Consider the following 27444-nt stretch of genomic DNA (forward strand, 5'->3'; position numbering starts at 1 on the left):
GGAAGAAAATAGAAAAGCTGTAAGAAAGACATTTGCAATAATCTTGGAGGCCTTCAGTATGTTGATAAACTGGGAAAATCAGGTTGTAGATTTTAAAGAAAATAAATTTGTGACATGTCTAAAAGATGGGAGGTCACGCCTGACCAATCTGTTAGAATTCCTTTGAGGAGGTAATGAGCAAGTTAGACAAAGGAGAATCAGTGGACGCAATCTATTTTGTGTCCCAGAAGGCCTATGACAAAGTGCAATACATGAGGCTGTTAAATGAGAGCAGGGCCTATAGTATTAGGTGTAAACAGTGACCTATGTAATGGCTTGAGATAAAAGAATAAGTTTTTTCAAGATAGCAGCCGGTGGCTAGTGGAGTTCTGCAAGGGTCAGTGTTTGGACCACAACTATTCAATGCTATACACAAATGATCTGGACATGGGAACTGAACACATTTTGAAATCTGCAGTATCCTTCATGTGTGAAATTTCAAGAATAGCCTAAAAGAAACATAGGAGACAAGGGTTTATTCAAACCTGGCTGAGTTTCACTTTTTTTTAATTTTAAAATGAAGATTTTTGACAGTGTTATTTATCTTGCATTGGTTTTGTGAACTTAAATTAAACTGGTCTGTTGACCACCTTGAGTCTGTTTTCTTTAAAACGCAATTATTTTAGTCCGTGAAAAGTAGAAGTTGGAAACAGTACATATTTCTATCTTTTTTCATAAATAATGTGATCATTCAAACAAATTTTGATATGATAACTTCAAAAAAAAATGAAGTGGAAAGTCAAGTTTAAAAACATAACTTCCACTCGAAAACATGCATTTCTGCAATTCTATAGCTTTGTATATGAATAGGTTTGGTTCCCCCTTTATTACATTAGCCACCGATGCATTTACCAGAATTTGTAACCGATTGGAGTGTTAAACTAAAACATAATTTCAATGAATTTAAATTTTGTAGCTACAGGAGTTCGGTTCAATACCGGACTAAAGGGCTAACTTTGTTGTTTCAGTTTGAAACCTGGCAAATAGCATACTGTGGTGAGTAAATTTTTAAGGCAGTAGAAATACACCATATTTTCAAACTATTGGACTTGAAACCTACAGATTCTGTTTGGCCTGACAGAAATTTCAGGACAATTGCTCTTTCAAGTACAGATATATCACCATTGTTCTGATGGAGTGATTCTTGACTTTGTAAACAAAGCTTTGGTATGAAAGCATTTGATGCTTTCCTGAAATTTATTTCATCTTTCAGAAGATTAGAATTCCAACAGTGTGGAAACGGGTCCTTTGGCCCAACATGATCCTCCGTGACACATTCATCTACCCTATATTTATCCCTGACTAATGCAGCTAATCTACACCTGTCTGAATACCATGGGCAATTCAGCATGACCAATTCACTCCACATCTTTGGACTGTGGGAGGAAACCGGAATAAACCCATGCAGACGCGGGGAGAATGTGCAAACTCCACACACTCGCCTATGGTTGGAATTGAACCCAGGTCCCGGGCGCTGTGAGGCGGCAGTGCTAACCACTGAACCACATACTCTAAAAATGAGCTTGTTGAAAAAAATACTTGTGTTAATAGCTGCTTAAATATTAATGTTTGCAAATTTCTGACTTTTGGTGAACCTTTGACAGGGGTCACTTGATTTTGTACATCTTACAAAATGTGTGCTAAAAGCTATAAATGTTATGGGTAATGCCAACAGTTGCTTGACAGATTTTCCACAAAGTGGATCTAGGTAGCGAGACTCTGGTGTTTTTATTGCTTGGTTTCTTTTCAATCTTCAAGCACTATATCAAGTTTAGAAAGTTACAGATGGGCAGTACTGAAGAAGACTGTGTTTGGTCCAATTCATCCATATCCAGACCATTTGCTAGTATTTGGCCCATATCTTCCTAAATCTTTCCTATTCATATAATACAGATGCCTTTTTTAAATGTTGTTGTACCAGCCTCCACTTCTGGCAGTTCATGCATACATGCACCACCCTCTGCGTGAAAAAGTTGCCCCTTAGGTCTCTTTCAAATTTTTTTCCCCCCCCTCCCCCTCTATTTCTGTATTCCCTCATCTCTAAGAAAATACCTAGCCTATTTATCCTATCCATGCCCTGCATGATTTTATAAATCTCTAAGGTCACCCCTCAGCCTCAGAGGCTCCAAGGAAAATAGCCCCAGCCAATTCAACCTCTCCCTATAGTTGAAATCCTCCAACCCTGGCAACATCCTTGTAAATCTTTTCTGAACCCTTTCAAGTTTCACAACTTTCCGATAAGAAGGAAACCAGAATTGCACGCAATATTCCAACAGTGACCTAACCAATGTCCTGTACAGCTGCAACATGACCTCCCAACTCCTGTACTCAATACTCTGACCAGTAAAGGAAAGCATACCAAATGCTATTTTCACTATCCTACCTACCTGCAACTCCACTTTGAAGGAGCTATGACCCTGCACTCCAAGGTCTCTTTGTTCAGCAACACTCCCTAGGACCTTACCATTAAGTGTACAAGTCCTGCTAAGATTTGCTTTCCCAAAATGCAGCATCTCTCATTTATCTGAATTACCTCCATCTGCCACTTCTCAGCCCATTGGCCCATCTGATCAAGATCCTGTTGTAATCTGAGGCAAAGTCTTTTCCCCAGGATTGGGGAGTCCAGAACTAGAGGGCATAGGTTTAGGGTGAGAGGGAAAGATATAAAAGAGAGCTAAGGGGCAACATTTTCAGAGGGTGGTATGTGTATGGAATGAGCTGCCAGAGGAAGTGGTGGAGGCTGGTACAATTGCAACATTTAATAGGCATTTGGATAGGTATGGGAATAGGAAAAGTTTGGAGGGATATGGGCCAGGTGTTGGCAGGTGGGACTAGATTGGCTTGGGATATCTGGTCAGCATGGACGGGTTGGACCAAAGGGTCAGTTTCCATGCTGTACATCTGACTCTATACCTCTTACGTTCACGTCCAAAACATTTATATAAATGAAAAGCAGTGGGCACACCATTGGTCACAGGCCTCCAGTCTGAAAGGCAACCTCCACCAACACCATCTGTGTCTACCTTCGAGCCAGTTCTGTAGGCAAATGTCTAGTTCTCACTGCTACCTCTGCGCCAGGGACCTGGGTTCGATTCCACCCTGTGTGGAGTTTGCACATTCTCTAGTGGGATGGTATGGACATATGGGCCAAAGGGCCTGTTTCCACACTGTAGGGATTCCAATTCTAATTCCATGAGATCCAACTTTGCTGACCAGCCTACCATGAGGAACCTTGTCAGAAGCCTTGCAATCCATACAGATCACGTCCACTGCTCTGCCGCCTTCAATCCTGTTCGTTAGTACTTCAAAAACCTCAATCAAGTTTGTGAGACGTGATTTCCCATGCACAAAGCCATGCTGACTATCCCTAATCAGCACTTGCCTTTTCAAATACATTCCCTCCAAAAACTTGCCCACCACTGATCAGACACTCTGGTCTGATCAAGATCACATTGTAGTCTGAGGTAACCTCCTTTGCTGTCCATTACACCACCTACTTTGGTGTCATCTGCAAACTTGCTAATCATCATTCCTATGTTCAAATCCAAATCACTTATTTAAATGATGAAAAGGAGTGGACCAAGCACCAATCCTTATGGCACACTGCTGGTCACAAGCCTCTAGACTGAAAAGCAACCATCCACCACCACCCTTCTCCCTTCGAGTCACTTCTGTACCTAAATGGTTAGTTCTCCCTGTATTCCGTGTGATCTAGCCTTGCTACCCCATCTACCACGAGGAACCTTGTCAAATGGCTTTCTGAAGTCCCTATAGATTCACGTCCACTGCTTTGCCCATATCAATCCATTTATTCATCTCTTCAAAAACTAACTCAAGTTAGTGAGGCATGGTTTCCTGTATACAAAGTCATATTGACTATCCCTAATCAGTCCTTGCCTTTCCAAATATATGTAAATTCTGTCCCTCCGGATTCCCTCCAACTTGCCACCACCGATGTCAGGCTCACTGGTCTATAATTCCCTGACTTGGCCTTGTCACCTTTCTTAAATAGCACCACCACCCTAGCCAACCTCTAGTCTTCCAGCACCTCACTTGTGGCTATTGATGATACAAATATCTCCACAAGGGGCCCAACAATCACTTCCCTAACCTCCCACAGAGTTCTAGGGTACACCTGATCAGCTCCCAAGGATTTATGTACCTTTTGTGTTTTAAGATGTCCAGCACTGCCGCCTCCAGTAATATGGACGTTTTTCAAGATGTCAACATGTATTTCCCTACGTGCTAGACATTCCACGTCCTCCTCTACAGTAAACACTGATGCAACATATTATGTTCCCCCATCTCCTGTGGTTCCACAAAGGCCACCTTGCTGATCTTTTGAGGGGCCCTATTCTCTCCCTAGTTACCCTTTTGTCCTTTAATGCATTTGTAGAATTTCTTTGGATTCTACTTAACCCTCTCATGTCCCCTTTTTTGGCATCCAGATTTCCCTCTTAAGGATACTCCTACTGCCTTTGTACTTTAAGGATTCACTTGATTTCTGCTGTCTATCCCGGACATGTGCTTCCTCCTTTTTTTTTAACCAAACCTTCGATTTCTCTAGTTATCTAGCATTTCCTACACCTAGCAGGTTTGCCCTTCCCCTTCACAAGAACATAGTGCCTCTGGACTTTTGTTATCTCATTTTTGAAGGCTTCCCACTTTCCAGCCATCCCTTTTTTCCTCCAAACATTCATCCTCAATCAACTTTTGAAAGTACTTGCCTAATACTATCAAGTTGGCCTTACTTTTAGATCTGGTCTATTCTTTTCCATCACTATTTTAAAAATAGAATTATGGTCACTGGCCCCAAAATGTTCCCCCACTGACTCCTCAGTCACCTACCCTGCCTTATTTCCCAAGATTAGGTCAAGTTTTGCAACTTGTCTAATAGATACATCCTAAGCACATAGTGAATTGGAAAATTTTCTTGTGCACGCTTAAATTCCTCTCCATCCAAGCCGCTAACACTGGCAGTCCCAGTCTGTTTGGAAAATTAAAATCCCCTACCATCACCGCCCTGTTATTCCTACAGACAACTGAGATCGCCTTACAAATATGTTTAAATGTTTAATTTCCTTCTGACTACTGGGGAGCTCCATAGAACAATCACCAAGGTCTTCTCTCTCCTCCCCCACCCCCCCACCCCCCCCCCCTTCCAAATAACCTCCCTCGACACACATTCCAGGAATATCCTCCCTAAGTACAGCCATAATGTTTCCTTAATCAAAAATGACATTTCCCCCTCCTCTCTTACACATTCCTCCTTTTCCACCCACCCCCTATCAATTCATCCTATAGGATCTATACTCTGGAACATTAAGCTACCAGTCCTGTCCATCCCTGAGCCACCTCTGTCATTGCCATGATATCCCAGTCCCATGTTCCTAGGCATGCCCTGAGCTCATCTACCTTCCCTGTTAGGCCTCTGCATTGAAATAAATGTAGTTTAATTCATAAGTCCTATCTCATTCTCCGCCTGCCCTGACTTTTTGATTTGTTCTTTTTCCCAACTGTACTAGTATCTTTTCCCCACTATCTCTGACCCATAGTCATAGTCGTACAGCATGGAAACAGACCCTTCAGTCCAACCAGTCCATGCTGACCATGTTCCCAATCTAAACTAATCCCACCTGCCTGTGCTTGGTCCCTATCCCTCAATCTTTCCTATTCATGACCTTTATCCAAATATCTCAAAAAAATTTTAATTGTACAGGCATCCATTACTTTCTCTGGAAGATCATTCCACACACGAACCAATATTTGAAGTGATTCCTCCATCCTTTTTTATAAATCTTTCTCCTCTCACCTTAAAAATATACCCCTAATTTTGAATTTTCCTACACTAGGGGAAAGGACCCTCAGCATTTCCATAATCTATACCCCTCATGATTTTATAAGCTTCAATAAGGTGACCCCTCAACTTACACTCCAGTGAAAAATGTTATGCCGTTTCAGTCAATTTTCCCCTCAAACCCTTCAGAATTGTTTTTATATCTAAAAGCAAAGTTCTCTTCAGTCAGTAAAGAGTTAGCTTCTCTGCTGACAAATGTTCACAATGAAGGAAAAAGATTTTGATCTGAAAGGTCGAAGCCCTCAAAACTTGTGTAATGTGTCTACAAGAAATCACTTTTCCTCAATGACTCTATATACAGCATTCAGTTTTAACTACACCTTTACCCACCTGGGTACCACTGTTGCAACCTGTAGTCAGATGTGTCTCCCTATTGTGACAACCTTGGGAGAATGGAAAATTTGAAGTTAAAGTAGGTCATGTGGTCAGTCAGTACAGGAGTTCTTCAAATAATAAGCATTTATTCCTGAGGGGTTGAAGCATTTAATTTTAATTCCTCTTACATCCATCTGTGACCCATAAAATAAGTCATTTTAGTGAAGGGTCCATTAATTATGATCTGAATTATTCCAGACAAAAAGCAGCATTTTACTAAAATTAATGCAAATTGAAACTGGGCATTCCGATTTTATACTTGTGACCCAAACAACAACTTTACACAGACCAGAACTGGAACCATATTACAGGCCCCGAACCAGAGAAGTTGATGGACCAGAGTGTGCTAGATTGCTAGTACAGGTTGTACTTTGTTAAAAGTAGAGTCCCAGCACATTATTACTATTTCAGAAGCTGAGAAGGCAAAGCAACATACATACAATATTCGCATTGACAACAGAAGTGGCCATTTTGCCTCGCAAGACTGTCATTTAATGAGATCATGAGTGTTGCCCCATCACCTGTTTAAATCCTCCCAAGCAGCTCAAGTAAATCTCTCCTCCAGTGTCCCCTGCCAATTCAGGTGCCCATCCTCCTCTTTTCAAGGCTCCTTCTACTCCATAAGAGATTCCAATGATTTGCAAAATGTGAAGTGCTCTCGCTCCTTTTGTTTTGTCTTTAAATTCCTGCCTATCTTCCTGTATTCTCTCCTCAAAATCTCATCCTTTCCTCCAATGTGTGCAATGACCTCCTGTTGATCCCTCACCCAATTTTGAGGATATTCTCCACCCTCTGAGAGATCCTTGATTCTGGCACCAGGAAGGTAATACATCATTCTGATGACTCGTTGTCACCCGAAGAAATGTCTGACCCGTGTTTCTGACTAGAGTCCTCTATCACAGTCAAACTTAGTGGTGCTGAAAAAGAATAATGGGTTAGGCAGCATCCAAGGAGCAGGAAAATCAACGTTTCTGGCGAAAACCCTTCATCAGGAATGATCGAAGGGCTTTTGCCCAAAAGTTGATATTCCTGCTCCTTGAATGCTGCCTGACTTGCTGTGCTTTTCCAGCACCACTCTAATCTTGACTCTAATCTCTAGCATCTGCAGTATCCGCTTTCACTTAGCCCCTATCACAATTGATCACTTGTAACAAGGGATATGTCAGGTTCCATTAGAGTCAGTCCCAGTATCAGAAACCTGGCTCTCAGTGCTGCATTCCCCTCAGAGTCCATCACCACCTTCATTTTCTAAAACAACGTATCTGTTTCTAAAGGGGGTAGCCACAGGAGAGAGCTCCTGTAAATTCCTTGTTACCTGTAACTGCTGCTTCTACCGATCCATGCGGTCCGATAGGATTCACAACTTTCTGCAGATGTGATCATCAGTAATATGTTAAATCACAACCACCAGGTTATAGTCCAACAGGTTTAATTGGAAGCACAAGCTTTCAGAGCACTGCCTTCATCAGGTGGTTGTCCTCCACAACCACTTGATGAAGGAGCAGTGCTCTGAAAGTTTAGTGCTTCCAATTAAACCTGTTGGATTATAACCAGGTGTAGTGTGTGATGTTTAACTTTGTACACCCCAGTCCAACACCGGCGTCTCCAAATCATGATCAGTAACATGGAAACCCTCCCTACACATCCTGACAGGAAGAGCACCACTCTACTAGAGGCCATCATTTGCACCTTAACAATCTACAGACCTAGAAAATAGTACATTGTTACTGCTCTTAAAACACTGCTTGAGCCCAAGTTAGTACCTATGTTTTTATACTTTTAAAGTTTTTAATTAAGAAACAAATGCATATAAAATTCTTATTTGCCTTCATTTGGATTGTCAATGTTCCTAAACTATCACTTCCATAGAACAATGTGTTGCCTTTTGTAAAATGGTATGATCTGAGGAATGTAACAAATAATTGGAATGCATCTAATGATATTCATGCTCAAATTAAAGCCAGTCCCTCAGTAATAAGGAGGACGTGCCTTCTATTCTGTCCACAACACAAACTGATGTTCCTAGTTCTAATTATACAGGAATTTTTATTGGACTGAACAGAAAAGCCACCTTCAAAAAGGCTGGAAACCAAATGCAAACTTTACTCCAAAATAAAGTGGGTAATACAAATTTCCTTTCAATATTAGGAAACCTGCGCATGACCATCAGACTTCACACTTAACTCTCAATGAAGGAAACCTGACATCGTCATGTGTGAATCGTTTTGGTTGTGGAGATTTCATTGCACAGAGTTGAATGACCCGTTTCTGTATCATAACATTATATCATTCTATCATAGAATTTTGTAAATTGTTTCGTTGAAGTTTACTAATGTTGGATTTTTATTTTTTTTTTAGGTGGACCTACGTTGATTTCTTTAGTCGCTACAGGGTTTTGATGAGAGAAGAAAACATTTGTGCAGATGAGAAACAGACCTGTAAAAACATGTTGGAAAACCTAATCAAGGTTTCAAAAGCTATGATATCAGACATTTTTTTTTACTAGTTTAAAGGCCCATGTTGTGCCTGGGGCCAGGGAGAGAGTTCCCTTGGTCAAAGAATTTATGTCTTGAACAATCATTTTAGTTGTGAATGTTTGTTTGAAACAACCAAAGTGCAACCTTTTTTTTTCTGGCACGTGAACAAAATTTGAACCTAATTTTATTACTTCAACTTTTAAAATTGTTTTTCCAAACATCCCTTAGCTTTTAGGATAGCACCAATCATACTTGAAGTATTCAACCTGCTCACCATTGAGTAATATTTGATTAATCAATCCTTGATAAAAATTCAGCAAAGTGATAGATCTCTGACTATTGCTTATGCAGGTAAAAGTAGATTTCACATGGTATTCTTTTTAATTGGGAGTAATATTGCATGTTGATCACTTGTTTGTCAGAGAAATCTGGTTTAATTTCTTAGTTTGAACATTGGTAGAGGAATAGTTAATATAAATTGAAGCTGTAGACTCTCAAATACCACATACCCACAACATGACGACAGTGTGACTCAATGGTAGCATAATCATCTGAATTTGAAGGTGATGGGTTCAAGTCAAGCTCCATGATTTGTTGCAATTCTGTCAAACTTGGTTTTTGTGCAGTACTAAGGAAATGCTGCACAGTTAGAAATGTTTTGGATGAGGTATTAAACTGAGGTTCCAGCTGTGTCCAATTTGCCATATTCTGAAGGCGTGCAGGGTGCTGTTCCTGTTTCCCTAGGCAATATTATTCTCTCCATCAAATTTTACAAAACAAATTATTGTGTCCCTTTTAAGATTATTTGTGGGAGCTTGCTGTGGCTAAATTGGCTGTTGTGATTCCTACATTAAATATGGTCCAGAAGTTATGGAGGTTTATAAAATCATGAGTGTCATGGATAGGGTGAAGAGCCAAGGCCTCTATCCTAGGATAGGGACGTCTAAAACTAGAGGGCTTAGGTTTAAGGTGGGAGGGGAAAGATTTAAAAGGGACCTAAGGGGCATCTTTTCACACTGTGGTGCATGTATGGAATGAATTGCCAGAGGAAGTGATGGAGGCTGGTACAATTAGATTGCTTAAAAGGCATCTGGATGGGTACATGAATAGGAAGGGTATAGAGGGATATGGGCCAAATATTGACAAATAGGACGAGATTAAATTAGGATACCTAGTTAGCATGGATGAGTTGGACTGAAGGGTCTGTTTCTGTGGTATATGACTCTTAAGTTCTTCTGAACATAAAGAACTTCTTTGAGTCTTCTGGCAGTTATAAAATGTAATGCATAACTGCAATCTTAAGGTGTTCAGTCCAAAAGTGGACCATTGCCACCTATGCTTGACATTTATTCTGTTTTTGTTTTCAATTGTGGTTATTGATTTCATTAGGGTTCAGTTTGTGTTGATTGTATTTAAAGGTCCCCGAATCGAACTCCTCTATTTTCATTGGGCTGAAGTTCCTGAACATTTACAATCATGACACCTTTTTAGAATTGGAAGAACTGCCAGTGGAAGTGTGGAGGCTGGTACAATTGCAATATCTAAAAGGCATCTGGATGAGTATATGAATAGGAAAGGTTTGGAGGGATATAGGCCTGGTGCTTGCAGGTGGGACTAGATCTTAGATTAGATTTAGATTACATTACAGTGTGGAAACAGGCCCTTCGGCCCAACAAGTCCACGCCGACTCGCCGAAGCGCAACCCACCCATACCCCTACATTTACCCCTTACCTAACACTATGGGCAATTTAGCATGGCCAATTCACCTGACCTGCACATCTTTGGACTGTGGGAGGAAACCGGAGTACACGGAGGAAACCCACGCAGACACTGGGAGAACCTGCAAACTCCACACAGTCAATCGCCTGAGGCGAGAATCAAATCTGGGTTGGGATATCTGGTCAGCATGGACGCGTTTGACCGAAGGGTCTGTTTCCGTGCTGTACATCTTTATGACTCTGACTATAATACCTTTTAGATGGAAGAATAAATATTATATACATTAAAAATATGTACTAGTGAGTGATATCTGATCAATGATGGATCTTGTGATTTTTTTTTTGGGTGTGTTTTGTTTTTGCTGGAAAAGCTCAGCAGGACTGGCAGCATGAGTTCTGATTTCTCTTCACAAATGCTGCCAGACCTGTTGAACTTTTCCAGCAACTTTTGCTTTGGTTTTGGATTTACAGCTCATCCACAGTTCTTTTGGTTTTTAAGTTTTTTTTAATTTAAAAAAACTTCTGTTTTATCCGCAGGATGAAAACAAATATCAATTTGGAAAGACCAAGATCTTCTTTTCTGCAGGGCAGGTGGCCTATCTGGAGAAGCTCCGGACAAGCCGACTGCGAGCTGCCTGCATTATGGTACAGAAGATGGTGAGAGGTTGGATGCAAAGAAAGAAATATCAGCAGATATGCCGAGCCATTATTGTCATCCAGAAATACACTCGCAGATTTCTAGCAAAACAGTAAGTAAAACAACACTAAAGTAAAGCAGTCATGAAACAAAAAAAAGTGCTGAAGAAACTCAGCAGCTCTGGCAGCATTTGTGGAGAGAAAGCTGAGTTTGTTTTGGGCCCAGTGACTTTTCTTCAGAACTCCGTTGTATCCAAACAGCCCATTAACTTCCATGTTGTGCAGTGAGGAAACTTGTTTGCTGTTGCTGATTAAGTCAGCCTCCAGAAAAAAGTGACACCAAATGATCTCACCAGTGACTTAGAAAATAGAACATTACAGCGCAATATAGGCCCTTCAGCCCTCGATGGTTCCACATGTTGTTTGCAACAATCTGAAGCCTATCTATTCTACACTATATTTCACTTTCATCCATATGTTTATTTAATGACTATTTAAAGACACTTAAAATTGGCAAGTCTACTACTATTGCAGGCAGGGCGTTCCATGTCCTTACTACTTTGAGTAAAGAAACTACCTCGGACATCTGTCCTAACATCTATCACCCCTTTAATTTATAGTTAAGTCCCCTTGTGCTAGCCGCCATCATTTGAGAAAAAGAGTCTCACTCTCCAGCCTATCTAACCCTCTGAATCTTGTGTCTCAATTAAGTCACCCCTCAACCTTCATCTCTCTAACAAAAACAGCCTCAAGTCGCTTAGCCTTTCCTCATAAGACCTTCCCTCCATACCAGGCAACACCCTAGTAAATCTTCTCTGCACCCTTTCCAAAGCTTCCACATCCACATGTGGTGACCAGAACTGTACGCAATACTCCAAGTGCGGCCCCACCAGAGTTTTTTTGTACAGTTGCAGCATGATCTCATGGCTCTGAAACTCAATCCTTCCATCAATAAAAACCAACCCATCATATACCGCCTTAACAACCCTATCAACCTGGATGGCAACTTTCAGGCATCTGTGTACATGGACTCCGAGATCTCTCTACTCATCTACACTACCAAGAATCTTATCTTACCATCTTATTATTGCAAAGAGTCGTCATCTGTACACTTATACGTTTATTTAACATTAATGATGTACTTGGTGCTGGATTTTAGAAATAAATCTGAACTTTGCATTGCTATGCATCTCTCAATTTTTAAAATCTACACTTACCATTTGAGCCAGTCCTCCAGAGCTGGTTCCGTGGCCAGCACCACTGCCTCTTGGTGCCAAGATCTTGAGTTTCATTCCAACCTCGGGTGACTGTGTGGAGTTTGTACGTTCAAGCTTATACTGGTTATGTGGATTGGCCATGGTAAATGTGGGTTACAGGAACCTCTGGGTCTGGGAGGGATGCACTTTGGAGGGTCAGTCCATACCCTTTCTGCACTTAGGGATTCTGTATTTAAGATCTATTTAAAATCATTTATGGAACTATATGGGGACAACTTCAAACAGGGCCTTTTATAAGCTAACTTGTTATAATTCATTTGTATTGCTAAACTGTGCATGTTGACTTGGCACTTCACTGTATGAAGAGTGTATAAAAATATAATCTTTTTGTTTCAGACTAGTTGATCATTTAAGATTGACGAAGGCTGCCGTAATTATACAGAAACAATATCGAATGTTGGTAGTGAGGAGGCTGTATGTACACATCCGTACAGCAGTAATTACAATTCAAGCATATGCAAGAGGCATGATTATGAGACGAACTTATCATAAGGCAAGTCTTTGTTGAACATTTTATGCTCTGAACAGTTTCTGTAATTGTTTCTGATCTTAACTGTGAAAGTTATTCTGATATCCTGTGAAGAATGAGGTTGTACGATTGATCATGTTTGTGGTCAGAAGGCCAAATCCAAGGCCAGAGTCCCGAGCACAAATCCAGACCACCACTCCAGTTGTGCACTGTCCTAGGATCTGTCAAACTATAATCTGAGATGTTTTACCACTGAATGTAAAAGGGCATGGTAGTTGTTATCCCTCTTTTTGTTAAAATCTAATTCAGCCATTCACCAAACGTTTGCTGGCTTTGATCACGGTTTGTAATGTTCAGGTATGAATTACTGAACAGGGCCTAGGGGGTTTTAAAAGGATGGGATTAACCATACTTTTTGAAGTCTTTAATCATCCCCTACTGTGGCTCCTTGGTATGCTGGCCAATATCTTTCTCAATCAAACACTGGTTTGGCTGCTATTTGTTTAGACCTTGCTGTGTACAAATTGGCTCCCTATATACTGTTTCCTATATTTTTATAGTGACTCTCCTGTCAAAGCACCTCATTGGCTGCAAAACATTTTGTGATCATCAGTGTTTTATAGGTGCAAGTTTGTTGTCTTGCTTCAATATTATGACCTGAGATTGGAGGAGCGCACAGTCAGTCTAATCACTCTACACCATGGATCACAACGTGAAATTAAATAGTTTTTTTTCCAGTTACTGAAATGACCAATTATAAATAACATGCCTATATTAGGTTTTGAAATAAAGATCTATTACCCACATTTAATAAAACACAATTTATTAGCAAAATAAAGCTTCAGTAAATATACAAGAAATGTTTAGTAATTATAAAAGTATAAGTGCTCATCACTCTCTAGATATCCCAAAAAAAAGCACAATAGGCTTCTCTGCAGAGATTGGCGTTCCGAACAAAAACACACGTTTTAACTGATTTGGGTTTTTCATGAAAGCAAATGGATAGTGTAAAAGGTTTTGATTTGTCATTTTTTTTTTCTGGCAAGTGTACTCAGGTCACTTAATTGTATGTGTTTGAGTCCCTGTAGATGCTGCCTGCTCAGGAAATACAATATTGAGAAATGCAATCCCTTCCTTGCAGAAGAACTGTAGGTTTCCCCCTAAACTCAAGTGTTGCTTTCAGCAAACTGGATTAGCTGGACAGCCCTTTCTCTCAGGCTGCTTGTCCCCAGCTGAAGACCACAAAAAATACACTCCAATCCAGTCACTGTTCAAAAAGCCTCCGAACTAAAGGTCACCGCCAGCCATGCGATTTTTAAGCCTATTTTTTAAAAAAAAAATTCAACATACATAAATGAACTTTTCGATCACACTCTCAAAACAAATCCAAGCATTTCCACAATACTTGAAAGAAATCAATTTTTCACAATTCTTTAAAACGTAAATTTGGTAAGAAGTTTTAAGTATGAAGCCTCTTCATTGCATTCAACTTCTGTCGACTTTTGAAGTATGAAAAGGCCTTCAAGGTGCATACTTTAGTACAAAGTTACAAATCTCACAACACCAGGTTATAGTTCAACAGGTTTAATCGGAAGCACACTAGCTTTCGGAGAGCCGCTCCTTCATCAGGTGGTTGTGACACAATCACCTGATGAAGGAGCGTCGCTCCAAAAGCCAATGCTTCTAATTAAACCTGTTGGACTATAACCTGGTGTTGTGATTTTTAACTTTGTACACCCCGGTCCAACACCATCTCCAAATCATACTTTAGTAATTCTCCATATGTTTAATGAATATGACACCAATATTAGCTTTCTGTGGATGTGTGGAAGAGGTAGGGGTACGTGGAAGTTTTTCTTTTGAGTACTACATGAAGTTATTTCTTTAGCATTTCTAAAGACACATGCGCTTACTTTTAATTAGATGGTCCGGGAGCAAAAGGCTACTGTCCTACAGAAGTATGTGCGAGGATGGCTGAGCTTTTTGAAATATCAAAGAATTCGGCATGCGGTTATCTACTTGCAGTGCTGTTTTCGACGAATGATGGCGTATCGCCAACTGAAAAGGCTGAAGGTTGAAGCACGTTCAGTTGAGCACTACAAGAAACTGAACAAAGGAATGGAAAACAAGATTTTGCAGCTGCAGTATAAAGTGAATGATCAGGTAATCTCTGATTCCATAAGTGGAAGCCAATTTGGCCGTGTATAATGCCTCACTGGTGACAAATGTGCAGGAGTATTGTCGATGGATGCAGGATGAGATGTGCACAAAAAGTAACAAGTTTGTACAGTCAATTTTATGGAGTGGGGTCAAAGATCCACAAGTGAAGCATTGCAATGGATCAGAATCTACAGGTACAAAAGCAGAGGTTTTTGTATGATGGAGTGTCAAAGATTGGAGATTTTGAGCAGGTAATAAGTGACCTTGCTGATGCAATGTTGTATTGGAATCCAAGATCACCAATAGTCTTATTGAGGCTGAATGAGGCATCCCTGGGAAGTGACTGAATTAATCTAACATCGTTTTGTGTTGGCACCAAGAATCGAGGTGGAATTGGGACTGGAGTAATTGGCAGACTGATTTTAAAAAGTCTGGGGCACAGTAAGTTGGTGAAGCTCCTCTTGAACTAGGAAATACAAAAAAACTCCAAAAAACTGGATAAGAGGATGGAAGAAGTAGCTGATTGTGTGAAAAGATAAAAAAACTTGTGTTAATTATTGTATGAACTGGTGTAATTGAAACTACAAGTCAGACAATTTTTTAAATATTCAATGAGCTTTATCCATCCTACTAGTTACATTTTCAATGTATCACTTTGCTTTGCTTATTTGCATGAGTTTAAGTATCCTGTTAATATAAATTCTAGTCCTTGGCTATTCCTAATATTGGCTAACTGATCTATAATTCCTTTCTTTTTGCTTGTTTACTATCTTCCAAGTCTTGGAGCTGTTCTGGAAAATTGAAACATTTTATCTCTGCAGTTACCTTTGATAAAGTCCCAAAATGCTCCTCATCCGTGCATGGTTATCTGGAACTTGAAACACTAGTTTCTCCTCTCTCTAATTTTTAGAGTCAGAGTCATTGAGATGTACAGCATGGAAGCAGACTCTTTGGTCCAACTAGTCCACATTGGCTAGATACCCCAAACTAATGTTGTCTCATTTGCCAGCAGCAGGCCAATATCCCTCTTAAACTCATTCTATTCATATAGTCATCCAGATGCCTTTTTTAAACATTGCAATTGTACCAACTTCCACCACTTCCTGTGGCAGCTCATTCCATACAATTACCACCCTCTGCATGAAAATTTTGCCCCTTCGGTCCCTTTTATATCTTTCCCCTCTCGCCCTTAAACCTATGCCCTCTAGTTCTGGACTCTTCTCCCTGCTTCACCCCCACCTGAGGGAAAGGACTTTGTCAATTTATCCTATTCATGCCCCTCATGATTTTTATAAACCTTTTATAAGGTCACCCCTCGGCCTTCAATGCTCCAGGGGAAATAGCCCCAGCCTGTTCAGCCTCTCCCTATAGCTCGCATCCTCCAACCCTGGCAACATCCTTGTAAATCTTTTCTGAACCCTTTCAAGTTTCATAACATCTTTCCAATAGGAAGGAGACCAGAATTGCACGCAATATTCCAACAGTGGCCTAACCAATGTCCTGTACAGCCGCAATGTGACCTCCCAACTCCTGTACTCTTTATTCTGACCAATAAAGGAAAGCATACCAAACGCCACCTTCACTATCCTATCTACCTGCAACTCTACTTTGAAGGATTTATGAACCTATACTCCAAGGTCTCTGTTCAGTAACACTCCCTAGGACCTTACCATTTAAGTGTAATAAGTCCTGCTAAGATTTGCTTTCCCAAAATGCAGCACCTCTCATTTATCTAAATTAAACTCCATCTGTCACTTCTCAGCCCACTGGCCCATCTGATCAAGATTCTGTTGTAATCTGAGGTAACCTTCTTCACTGTCCATTACACCTCCAATTTTATCATCTGCAAACTTACTTACTATACCTCTTATGTCTATGTCAATATCCAAATCATTTATATAACTGATGAAACGTAGTGGACCCAGCACCGATCTTTGTGGCACATCATTGATCACAGGCCTCCAGTCTGAAAAATAACCCACCACCACCACCCCCCTCTGTCTTCTACCTTTTTGATTTATAATTGTTTATTAAGTTTCACATTCTGACACTTCTTGTTTCTGTAATGACTTTTAGAATTTTTATTGTGAAGGTAAGTAATTGCTTAATATCTCTGGTGTTCTTTATTTGACTTGTCTATCTCTAATGGACGAATGCTTAATTTCACCAATCTCTGCCTGTTTGCACACAAGTATAATTTTTTTTTTCAAAGTTAAAAATCTCACAATATCGGGTTATAGTCCAACAGGTTTAATTGGAAGCATTAGCTTTTGGAGCGCCGCTCCTTCAACCACCTGATGAAGGAGCAGTGCTCCGAAAGCTAATGCTTCCAATTAAACCTGCTGCACTATAACTTGGTGTTGTGATTTTTAACTTTTGTACACTCCAGTCCAACACTGGCATCTCCAAATCATGACTTTTTTTTTCGTTTCTTGGAATTGAAGTTTCATACTTCCTTTCTCCTTAGTGGTTTCTTTTCTCTATCTTGCTCCATTTTAAATCTTTCACCCCTGGCTTCTACTTTGGCAACATCAGCCTCTTTATTTAACCAGGTATGGCGTGTAACTCCTTTTACTAGTCACAGTTGGATCACATTTTCTGTAGGTGGTTTTGTGCCAAAAAGAAATATCTATATTTTTTGCAAATTGTTTTACTCTTCAAATGCAAGCCATCACTTGTCTATCTCTTCTAATTCCATATCTACCTTAATTGATCTGTCGTTCATTCATGTGTTTTGCTTTCATTAACTTTAAGATCTTGGTGTTGTATATGAAATGCAAAGCGCAATTTGAAAGCAATATAGTAATCATTGTAATGGTTAGTAGCCCCTTTTCTACAAGGCTATTAATTAATCTTATTGCACAGTACAGCAAAATTGCCTGTACCTTGCTTTGGTTCCTTGATGTAGTTAGGGAAGTCATAAGTGTTGCTTGAATTCATCCTTTAAATTATTACTGCCCCATTGATATGCAAATGAACACCTTGCATAATTGCTATGTTCTTAATGGATGTCTCTAACTTGCTGACTTATACAATGTACTATGCCCTATAGTACAGAAACTGCTGGGTGTATAAAACGTCGAATTTATAGGTTCCCTATGTATGTTGAGTGTCATTATATGCTCATCTAGCTGTTTGACTCTAGCACTTGGTTGCTATGACACTATTCTAATTTAGCATTAATAGTTCTGCAAGCAGCTGAACTAGGCTTTTTCTCTTCTGTATGTGATTACTATTTAATAGTTTGAGCTCATTCCACTTCCAGTTCATAATCCAATTTTAATTTAATTTATATCCTAATTGTCTGAAACTTAGATGCACAAATGTACTCTCCGACCTAGTGAATATACATGTGTATCACTTTCAGCCTAAAAAATTTACAGGACATCAATAGTCAAACAACTGACTCCATAATTCCATAGCTAGTCCTGGCTTTTTTCCTATTTTCGCTCAGCAACTTCCTAATTTAGTGATTTATTAATCACTAAAAAAAAGTCCTGAAAATGGACACCAAGCCAACCCATTATCAGGAAAGAGGTGAGAACTTGTATTTTAGTATGGATCCTTGATCAGAATGAGGCTGATGGACTTGCAGACATTTTTCCCCACAACATTCATTGATCTGTGTATTTTCAGACTTCAGGATTTACTGTTATTACAATTTCATTGCCAAGATGGAATGAAATGGTTAAATTGATGGTTTTTTTTTTGATTTGTAGTCAAAAATTTCACTGAACAGTCTTTGACATGATCTTACACTTTTTTCCTCTATTACAACTTGGCACTATTAATCCTAACTTTTGACCATTATAGAGCAATGGATATTCCCAGATATGAAAATGGTTGACAGCTGATGTTTCTGACAAGGTAACATTTTGTCTGAATTTCATTTTCAGAGTAAGAACAATAAAATGCTCTTAGAAAAAATGGCAGCACTTACTGCCTCTCACAGAAATGAGGTGGAAAAACTTAAGAATGAAATAGAGCACCTTCGGTGTAGAACAGAAGAAACTAAAATCTTGAATCTGCAGCAGCAAGTCACAAAACTCGAAGAGGAACTGGAGACTGCACATAAGAACAAAAGAGATGCAGAAGTTCAAGCTTCTCAGGAGCTAACTGTATTGAAACAAGTAGGAATGTACTCTTTTTCTACAATACCTGTGGTAATTGTATAAACCATTGCATTCGCTTTTTTAAAGCAAGATTCATTTGTCTTAGCAGCTGTCTTCATTGTGGTAAACTGGTTTTCTAAAGGCACTTAATTTCTATTGTTTCCCATGAATAATGGACTACTAATTTCAAGCTGCAATCAGTCTTGGTGATTCATTCATTTCTGACCCTATCTGTTACCTGGTGGATATTGGTAAATAAACTGTTAATTGACTGGCCCATTTATCTAGTTAGAACTAATACTACTTGTGTTTGGAATGACATTTGACATGGAGATGGTTAGGGCTCCAAACATGGCTTTACTCCACCAGATAGGGATACAGCTTTGTGAGAAAACTGCGTTCAATGACTAACGGCTGCTTTATGTTCTTATACAGTTGTTCCTGTTGCTCAGACATACATTTGGCGCAATTACCATAATATCTCATCAGAAAGCTAGCCCACTTTGTGGTTGGGATTAATGCTTTCCATTGTATGACTAAACAAGTTTCTGATGTGACCATGTTGCTTGAAAATGAAAACCTGTTCCTGCTTACAGTAATTCTGTGGTGTTCATGTGTTTCTATCTGTATATATGCTGTTAAACATGAGGGCAGGAGTAGGCAATTAGAGCCTTCTCTGCCATTTAATGATTATGGCTGACCCTATATCTCCAAAGCTATATTCCCACTTTGTCAAATCTGAAATTATTAAAACCTAAAACTTTATCAATCGCACTCTTGTATACATTCAATGGCTTAGCCTACCTAACCTTCTGCAGTAGAGAATTTCACAATTCATTAACCTTTTTATTTTGAATGAAGAAAGCTTTCCTTATCTCAGTCCTAAATGGTCAACCTTGTATCCTGAGATAACTTGCTTCAGTTCTAGACTCCCCATCCTGGGAAAATGGCACCTTTCCTGCATTTTATCCATCCAGCACTCTTAAGATTATTGTCTTTTTGTGTCGCTAAATGGTTGTACCGCAATTGCTGGGAGTGATTTCATTTGAAAGATTGGGTGTATCTATGGTTTAATATTTGTATGTTTTTGAAGTTTATAGTAGAGGTAGAAAATTGATTATAGTAATTTCACACAAATTATACATGTTACAGAAACAGTCTGTGCATCATTCTATTATGTAGTTCTAAGTTTAAGTTTGCATTTAATGTTTTTTTACTTTAACCAGTAAAGCCGCAGCCAAATGTTGCCCTATACTGACCTTTCACCTTCTGTGTATCTGTATTCCCTTTGTCTATCTGGTTGTATAATGTCTGAACCTATGGGCATGCCCAAACTCCAGTGAAGCAAGATTAGTCTAATGTAGTTCAGTCAAACATTTATTTAATCCACTCATGACTTGTATGGCATGGTCAAATTTATTGCACAGCCCTGGTTGTTTATGGGGCTTTTACGTTCTTGATAGAAATGTGGTAACTTTGAATGAGTGATTGTGCTATTGAATCATTAGTAGGTCAGATAGCTAACATTTGTTAAACATTTTGGTACTTTATAAGAATTTGGCAACTTTTTTGGCTAACACCCAAACATAAACTTCTAGTCCACAACCACAACTGTAATGCTATTGAATGTCACTGTTAAATGTTTTGAGAAAATACCTTGTAATTTTAAAATTATTTTCAAATAATCCTTAAACCTTCCAAGCTAACCCTGCATTAGGTGTTATTTGGCAAATGGTTTTGAAAGGGTAGAAAGGACAATTCAGAACTTTGAAGCTGACCAGTTAGTAATATAAAATCAATGTTTTCTCTCTGTAGCTTTCCATTCACGTTTCCAGGTAAAGTTATTTTTATCAAATGAATGATGTCTGCCTGCAACAACAGAATGGTCCCTGGACCTGTTGATCGAGTTCATATGTTCTAATCCATTTAGTTGTTGATGAAGCCAATCTCAATATTGAAAGTGACCCAAATACTTGAGTACAAATTTTAAATATTATGATTTAGATTAGATTCCCTACAGTATGGAAACAGGCCCTTTGGCCCAACGAGTCCACAATGACCTTCTGAAGAGTAATCCACCCAGACTCAGTACCCTACTCTATATTTACCCAGGACTAATACACTTGACAGTATGGAGAAAGTGAGGACTGCAGATGCTGGAGATCAGAGCTGAAAAGTGTGTTGCTGGAAAAGCGCCGCATGTCAGGCAGCATCCAAGGATCAGGAGAATCGACATTTCGGGCATAAGCCCTTCAGGAATTCCTGAAGAAGGGCTTATGCCCGAAACATTGATTCTCCTCCTTGGATGCTGCCTGACCTGCTGCGCTTTTCCAGCAACACACTTTTCAGCTCACTTAACACTATGGGCAATTTAGTATGGCCAATTCACCTGACCCCCACATCTTTTGGAGTAGGGGAGGAAACCGGAGCACCCAGAGAAAACCCACGCAGACACAGAATGTGCAAACTCCACACACAGTTGTCCAACGTGGGAATTGAACCCGGGTCTCTGACGCTGAATCAGCAGTGCTAACCACGGAGTCATTGTGCTGCTCCTCTCAGGTATACAATTATTTGCCACGCTTAATTTTAAAAAAAAGAATTCTTTTTGAAGGTTTTTAAATACAAGTTTTGCATTCTTAATTCCCAAATGAACAATTTAGAATAATAATAATAATATATACAAATGTGAATTGTGATCAAAAAAGTAAATTCAGTATTGAGAGATGAAGTTTTTCTAAGGCATCTTCAAGCACAATGATAAATTGGTTGTTATTGAACTAATCCAGAGAACATCGTCATGGAGTTATACAACACAGAAACTGTCCCTTCAGCCCAACGCATCCATGCCAACCAGATTTCCTACACTGAAATAGTCACATTTGCCTGCATTTGGCCCATATCCTTCTAAATCTTTCCTATCCATGTACCTGTCCAAATGTCTCTTAAATGTTATAATTGTACTCACCTTTACCAATTCTTCTGGTAGCTCATTCCATATACACACCACCCTCTGTGGAATAAGTTGCCTCTGGGTCCCTTCCTTTTTATTAAATGTTCCCCCCACCACCACCTTAAACCTGTTTCCTGTAGTTTTGGATTCCTCGATCTAAAGGTGAAAAACCTTTTATCTATGCCCGTCATGATTTTTTAAAATCTACAGCCGTGGCGTCCTACATTCTGGGAGTAAGGGGACAGAAAAGTCCCAGCCTCTCCTTTTATAACTCAAACCTGCCAGTCTTGGTAACATCCTTAAATCTTCTTCCCCCCCCCCCCCACTCTTTTTGCAATTTCATAACATCCTTCCTATAGCAGGGTAGCCAGAATTGTATGAAGTACTCAAAATGCAGGCTTACCAAGTCTTGTCCAGCGATAAGATAACATGATCAATGAAGACAAGCATGCCAATGCTTTATTCACCACCCTGTCTCCCTGTGATGTCATTTTCAAGGAACCATGTGTCCACACCCCTAGGTGTCTTTGTTTGAAAGCACTCCCCAGTGCCCTACTATTAATTGCATAAGTCCTGCTCTGGTTTGTCATGCCAAAATGCAACCATTCTGCTAATGTAAACTAAACTCCATCTGTCATTCCTCAGCCCATTGGCCCAGTTGATCAAGATCTTGTCATACTTTTTTTTTAAAAAAGAAGTCCTTCACTGTCTGCTTATTACCAATTTTGGTGTCCTCTGCAAACATACTAATCATGCTTCCAATATTCTCATCCAAATCGTTTTATATAAATGACCAACAGTGGACCCAGCGCCAATCCTTGTGGCACACCACTGGTCACAGTTCTCCAGTCTGAACAACCCTCCACTACACACACTCTACCTTTTTTACAGTCATGTCAATTTTGTATCAAGTTGATTAGCTCTCCTTGGATCTCATGTGATCTAACCTTACTAAGTGATCTAACCTTACTAAGTAATCTACCATGTGGAATTTCGTCAAATGTTAAAGTCCATGTAGACAATGTCTACCACTCTGCCATCATTTATCATCTTGGTCACCTCTTCAAAAAAAAATTCAGTCAAGTTAGAGACATGATTTCCCATGCACAAAGCCCATGCTGACTATTCATAGTCAGACCTTGCCTTTCCAAATGCATGTAGATCCTGTTTATTGAAATCCCCTCCAACAACTTACCCACCACTGATGTCAGGCTCACCGGCCGTTCCCTGGCTTCTCCTTGCGGTCTGTCTTAAATAATATCATAACGTTAGCCACCCTCCAGTCTCCCAACACCTCACTCATGATTATAAATGACACTCATCTCTGCTAGGGCCAAAGCAATTTCTTCCCTAGCTTCCCACAATGTCCTCGGATATAATAGGTAAATCCCTAGGATCTGATCTACCTTTTGTGCAGCAGCACCTCCTCTTCTCTAATGTAGACTTTTTTTTTTCTAGCCAGCACTGTTTATTTCTGAGTTCTCCAACTTTCCATGTCTTTTTCTTCACGGTAAATACTGAGACTGGTTCCTCACAGAAGGTCTCGTTGATCGTTAAGGTACCCTCTTCGCTCCCTAGTTACCTTTTTGCCCTTTTAGTATACATCCAGAATCTTTTTAACCTCCTCTGCCAAGGCTTTCATGTCCCTTTTTGGCCATTCTAATTTCCCTCTGAAGTGTACCCCTATACTGAAGGGATTCACTTGATCCCGCTCTTTATCTGACATAATCCTTCCTCCTCCTTTTTCTTGACAAGACCCTTACAACTTAAGTCACCCAGGCTACTAGTTAAAGTTCTATCTTTTTCCACCACTATTTTAAAGCTAATAGAATTATGGTCACTTGCCCTGCCTTATTTCCCAAGAGGAGATTAAGTTTTGCCTCTTCTCTACATATTGATTTCTTAAATTCGTTCAAGAAAACTCATTCCTCTCCATCCAAGCCCTTAACAGTATGGTAGTCCCAGTCTTATGTTTGGAAAGTTTAAAATCCTGTGCTATTACAACCCTATTTATACTTAGTTATCTGTGACCTCCTTACATATTTGCTCATTTAATTTCCTGCTGACCCCTTTTTTTATTTCTCAGTTCCACCCATATAGATTCATTGGATAATTCCTCAGGGATTATCCCATGAATCTATAAGTCTCTCTAAGTACTACAGTGATGTCTTCCCTACTCAAAAGCAGTACCTATCCTCTTTGCCTCCCCTTCTATTGTTCATATAGCATCTGTACCCTGGTATATTGAGCTGCCAGACCTCTCTCTCCCTTGGCCATATTTCAGTGATATCCTAGTCCCATGTCCCCATCCTACCTTACTTGTCAGGCCTCTCGCATTGAAATGTAGTTGAATTCATCAATCATCCCACATTCTCTGCTGTTCTGTGCCTGCCTTGTCTATTTAACTTCTCTCTCTAACTTCTGTACCTCCCTCAACCATGTCTCATGACTGCGTAGAATCCCAACACCTCCCAGACTAATTTAAACTCTCCCAAGTAGCTCGAAGAACATAACACCATAGGCCATTCAGCCCATTGTGCCTGCTCTGCTATTTAATACAACATTAAGTTCCAAGAAGGATTGGGGGCTGAAGTGTTAAACAGCAGGATCTTTATGGATGTGTTCATTCTACAGGCAGTAAAGTTAGAGATTTGTCTGCTCAAAACAGCCAATGATCTCCTCATTCTCATGTGATCAGTCTGTCAAACCTGCACACATTTACAACATCCCTTACCCTTTTACATGAGGTTTCTTGGAATGAAAGCATTCTCAATATTTGTAATCATGTGCACAACAGCCTTCAGTTGAGACCTTCTAGAGGACGTTGATTGCTGTGTGAATGTTAGCACACCTCAGGCATTTATTTGTTTGGTTTTTCTTGTTGGCTTGAACCTGTGACGTTTTAGGTGTGCTAGGAACATCACCTGTTGTCTTTTTTCATGTGATAACTGTTTTGAGGTTTGAACAATGTTGTGATATTCTCAGCATGCTAAGGTACCATCTCCCTCAGCCCATCAGCATTTCCATGGAAGTTGGATGCTGATACCGAATTGTATAAGTGTGAGCTGATAACAACAATAACCACCCTGCATGTAACTGGCTGCTAGAGGAGTTATTGCTGTATGATAGTCTGTTAGGGTACATTCTGAGTCATACATGTACAGTGGAATTGCCTAATGCGAAAAACGATTCCTAGAGCTGCTTTCTCTGTGCATAGTTCATTTCTGCTTTTGTTTAAAGATCTTGGATTCTCTTCACTACGAAGTAATATGTGAGAGAGACTGCCCCCACACCATACGGTGATGCATCGCATGCTAGTTACCACAGTAATTGTGGGTCAGAATGGGTCAGGACTTCTGGCTTTAATAAAGCCCCTCTGCCTTGTGTAAAGGCTGTTTCACACTGACCTTCCTGCTTCCAATTCTTGTTTTGGCATAATAAATTGTGCAAAGTTTCTTTACACCAGCAATCTACTGCTACATGAACTTTGACTCAAAACTCCCAATTTGGACAGTGTTGGTGCTTGTTTCAGCTTCCATTTTGTGAACTTTCATTCTCCAGCTTAATTGTTGAGCTTCGATGGCTGTTGGTTCCATTTGAGACTATTTCCAAAGCGTTACGTCAAGATTCCTTTCAATTGTAATCTCTTTCTGGATTACAATTACTTCACATCTGAAACCACATCAGTTTGTCTCTAGCATCATTTAAGTTGTCCTTGAAAAATTCTACTAACTTTTTAAAAAATTTACACCTAACTGGAGGAGATATTCATAGCTTCACCTTTATGCTTGTTGCATTTTGTGATTGCCCAACAGTTCAGATCCCTGTAAATAGTTTTGTATTTTTTCTTTTTCGGTTTTGGAGTCCAGCTGCTTTACCTGCACCAACCGCTTCAGGAGGTTAAACATTTTGCTTTCCATGATACTTGTTAGCTTGAACAAAATAATGGAATCACTCCATTTAGGGGTTCCAGCTCTCTCCCCTCTATACAGTCCCACGGCACAAACTCCCTGCCTTTTTAAACATGGGAATGACCTGTGTAGCACAATGTACCATAGAAATGTTGGGACTGATTGTTTGTTTGTTTTTTTTTCTTTTTTTTGGAACAAGGTATTTGAGTCTGCACTTCCTAAGATGTTTCCCTCCATGTAGGGTACTTGTCACTCCATGTTCCTTCAGGGTGGATCACATGGCAAGATTCTGCTGCACTGTTCACCTCTTCCAAGAGGTCATTTCCTTTTTTTCCTGACTGTACCTGCTTCAGTACAGCAATGGTACCTTTTTGACTTCTTTTATTGAAGTACCTCCTGATCTGCAGCAAATCTTATTTTTTAGAAAAGCTAATCCATAGATTGGTCTAGTAGGCATCAAAGCAGTTTTCTTGTATTAGCTTCCGAGAAATGCCAGTAGGTTAAAGTTTGAAACAGCAGGAGCTGCTTTATGGGGATATTCAGACAGCAAGATTAGAGAAACCTGTGCATCTCCACCTAAAACAGTTGATTACATCACATGATTGGATCCTTAAAGAGACAGTCCACTGTGCTTGCAGAAATGCACAACAATCATGGCTGAACTTGATGCATTTTATCACGTTGTCCCCATAATAGTTTTGGCGCTATTTAGTTTTTCTTGTCTGCAATTTCTAGCATCTGCAGTTCTTTTTTGAGGTTTTATTTTTGTTGAGGACAATCTAGGCTGGGTCAGGTCTTCAGTGGTGCCTAATCCTGATCCTAAATTTTCTTCCAAGGGAAAGATCAAATTCGTAACTACTTACCCCCTTCAAAGGAGAGAGGCAGACTGTGAATTTGTCCTGGTAGTTGAACCACCACGTTCAGAGGCCTCCTAAAATCTTGAACATTGTGACCATTTTCAGGGATGGACCTGGATGACTTGTTTGCAGAGGTTTCGATAATTTTATTCAATACAAAATAGCCTTAAATGCTGTTCTTTCTTTATATAAGAAATTGTTGCCTAACAGCCATTCACTACTTAAACTTTCATATACCTCTGTCCTTGATCAGAAAAGTCTCAATTTTCATTATCATCTTTAGTCATGTGTATTTTCTACCAATGATAATTGTTCTCCGAAGCAATTGAACACTTTTAAAGTTAACTTGGAGCGGTTTCATTATTTATTCTATTATTTGTCTACTATTTTTAAGGCCTTTTTTAAAAAAAAAAAATTTAACCTTGTTTTTCTAATTGACCTGGTCACGTTTTATTACACACCTCCTGGAGCAGGTGGTACTTGAACTTTTATGCTTCTCCTTTCACAGATAGGGACATTAACACTGTGCCAGAAGAGCAAGCAATTAACATTCAGTCCAGCTATCCTAACAAGATAATTGGATCATAGTGATTTATTAAAGT

The 27444-nt window shown here is 39.7% G+C and overlaps 1 protein-coding gene across 1 annotated transcript in view; it reads left to right on the top strand.

Annotated features, from left to right (window-relative positions):
• Positions 1 to 27444, top strand: part of LOC122565046 (unconventional myosin-Vb-like) — a 187612-nt gene that overhangs the window by 94863 nt on the left and 65305 nt on the right. The window contains exons 18-22 of the mRNA XM_087975842.1: positions 8630 to 8738; positions 11005 to 11216; positions 12717 to 12873; positions 14773 to 15012; positions 18906 to 19139. Coding sequence (XP_087831968.1) covers positions 8630 to 8738; positions 11005 to 11216; positions 12717 to 12873; positions 14773 to 15012; positions 18906 to 19139 — 952 coding nt within the window. The remainder of the gene's footprint in view (positions 1 to 8629; positions 8739 to 11004; positions 11217 to 12716; positions 12874 to 14772; positions 15013 to 18905; positions 19140 to 27444) is intronic.

This window comes from Chiloscyllium plagiosum, unplaced genomic scaffold (assembly GCF_037043375.1).
Source record: "Chiloscyllium plagiosum isolate Xiang-an unplaced genomic scaffold, Cpla_swu_hap1 HiC_scaffold_28, whole genome shotgun sequence".
Taxonomy (NCBI): Eukaryota; Metazoa; Chordata; class Chondrichthyes; order Orectolobiformes; family Hemiscylliidae; genus Chiloscyllium; species Chiloscyllium plagiosum.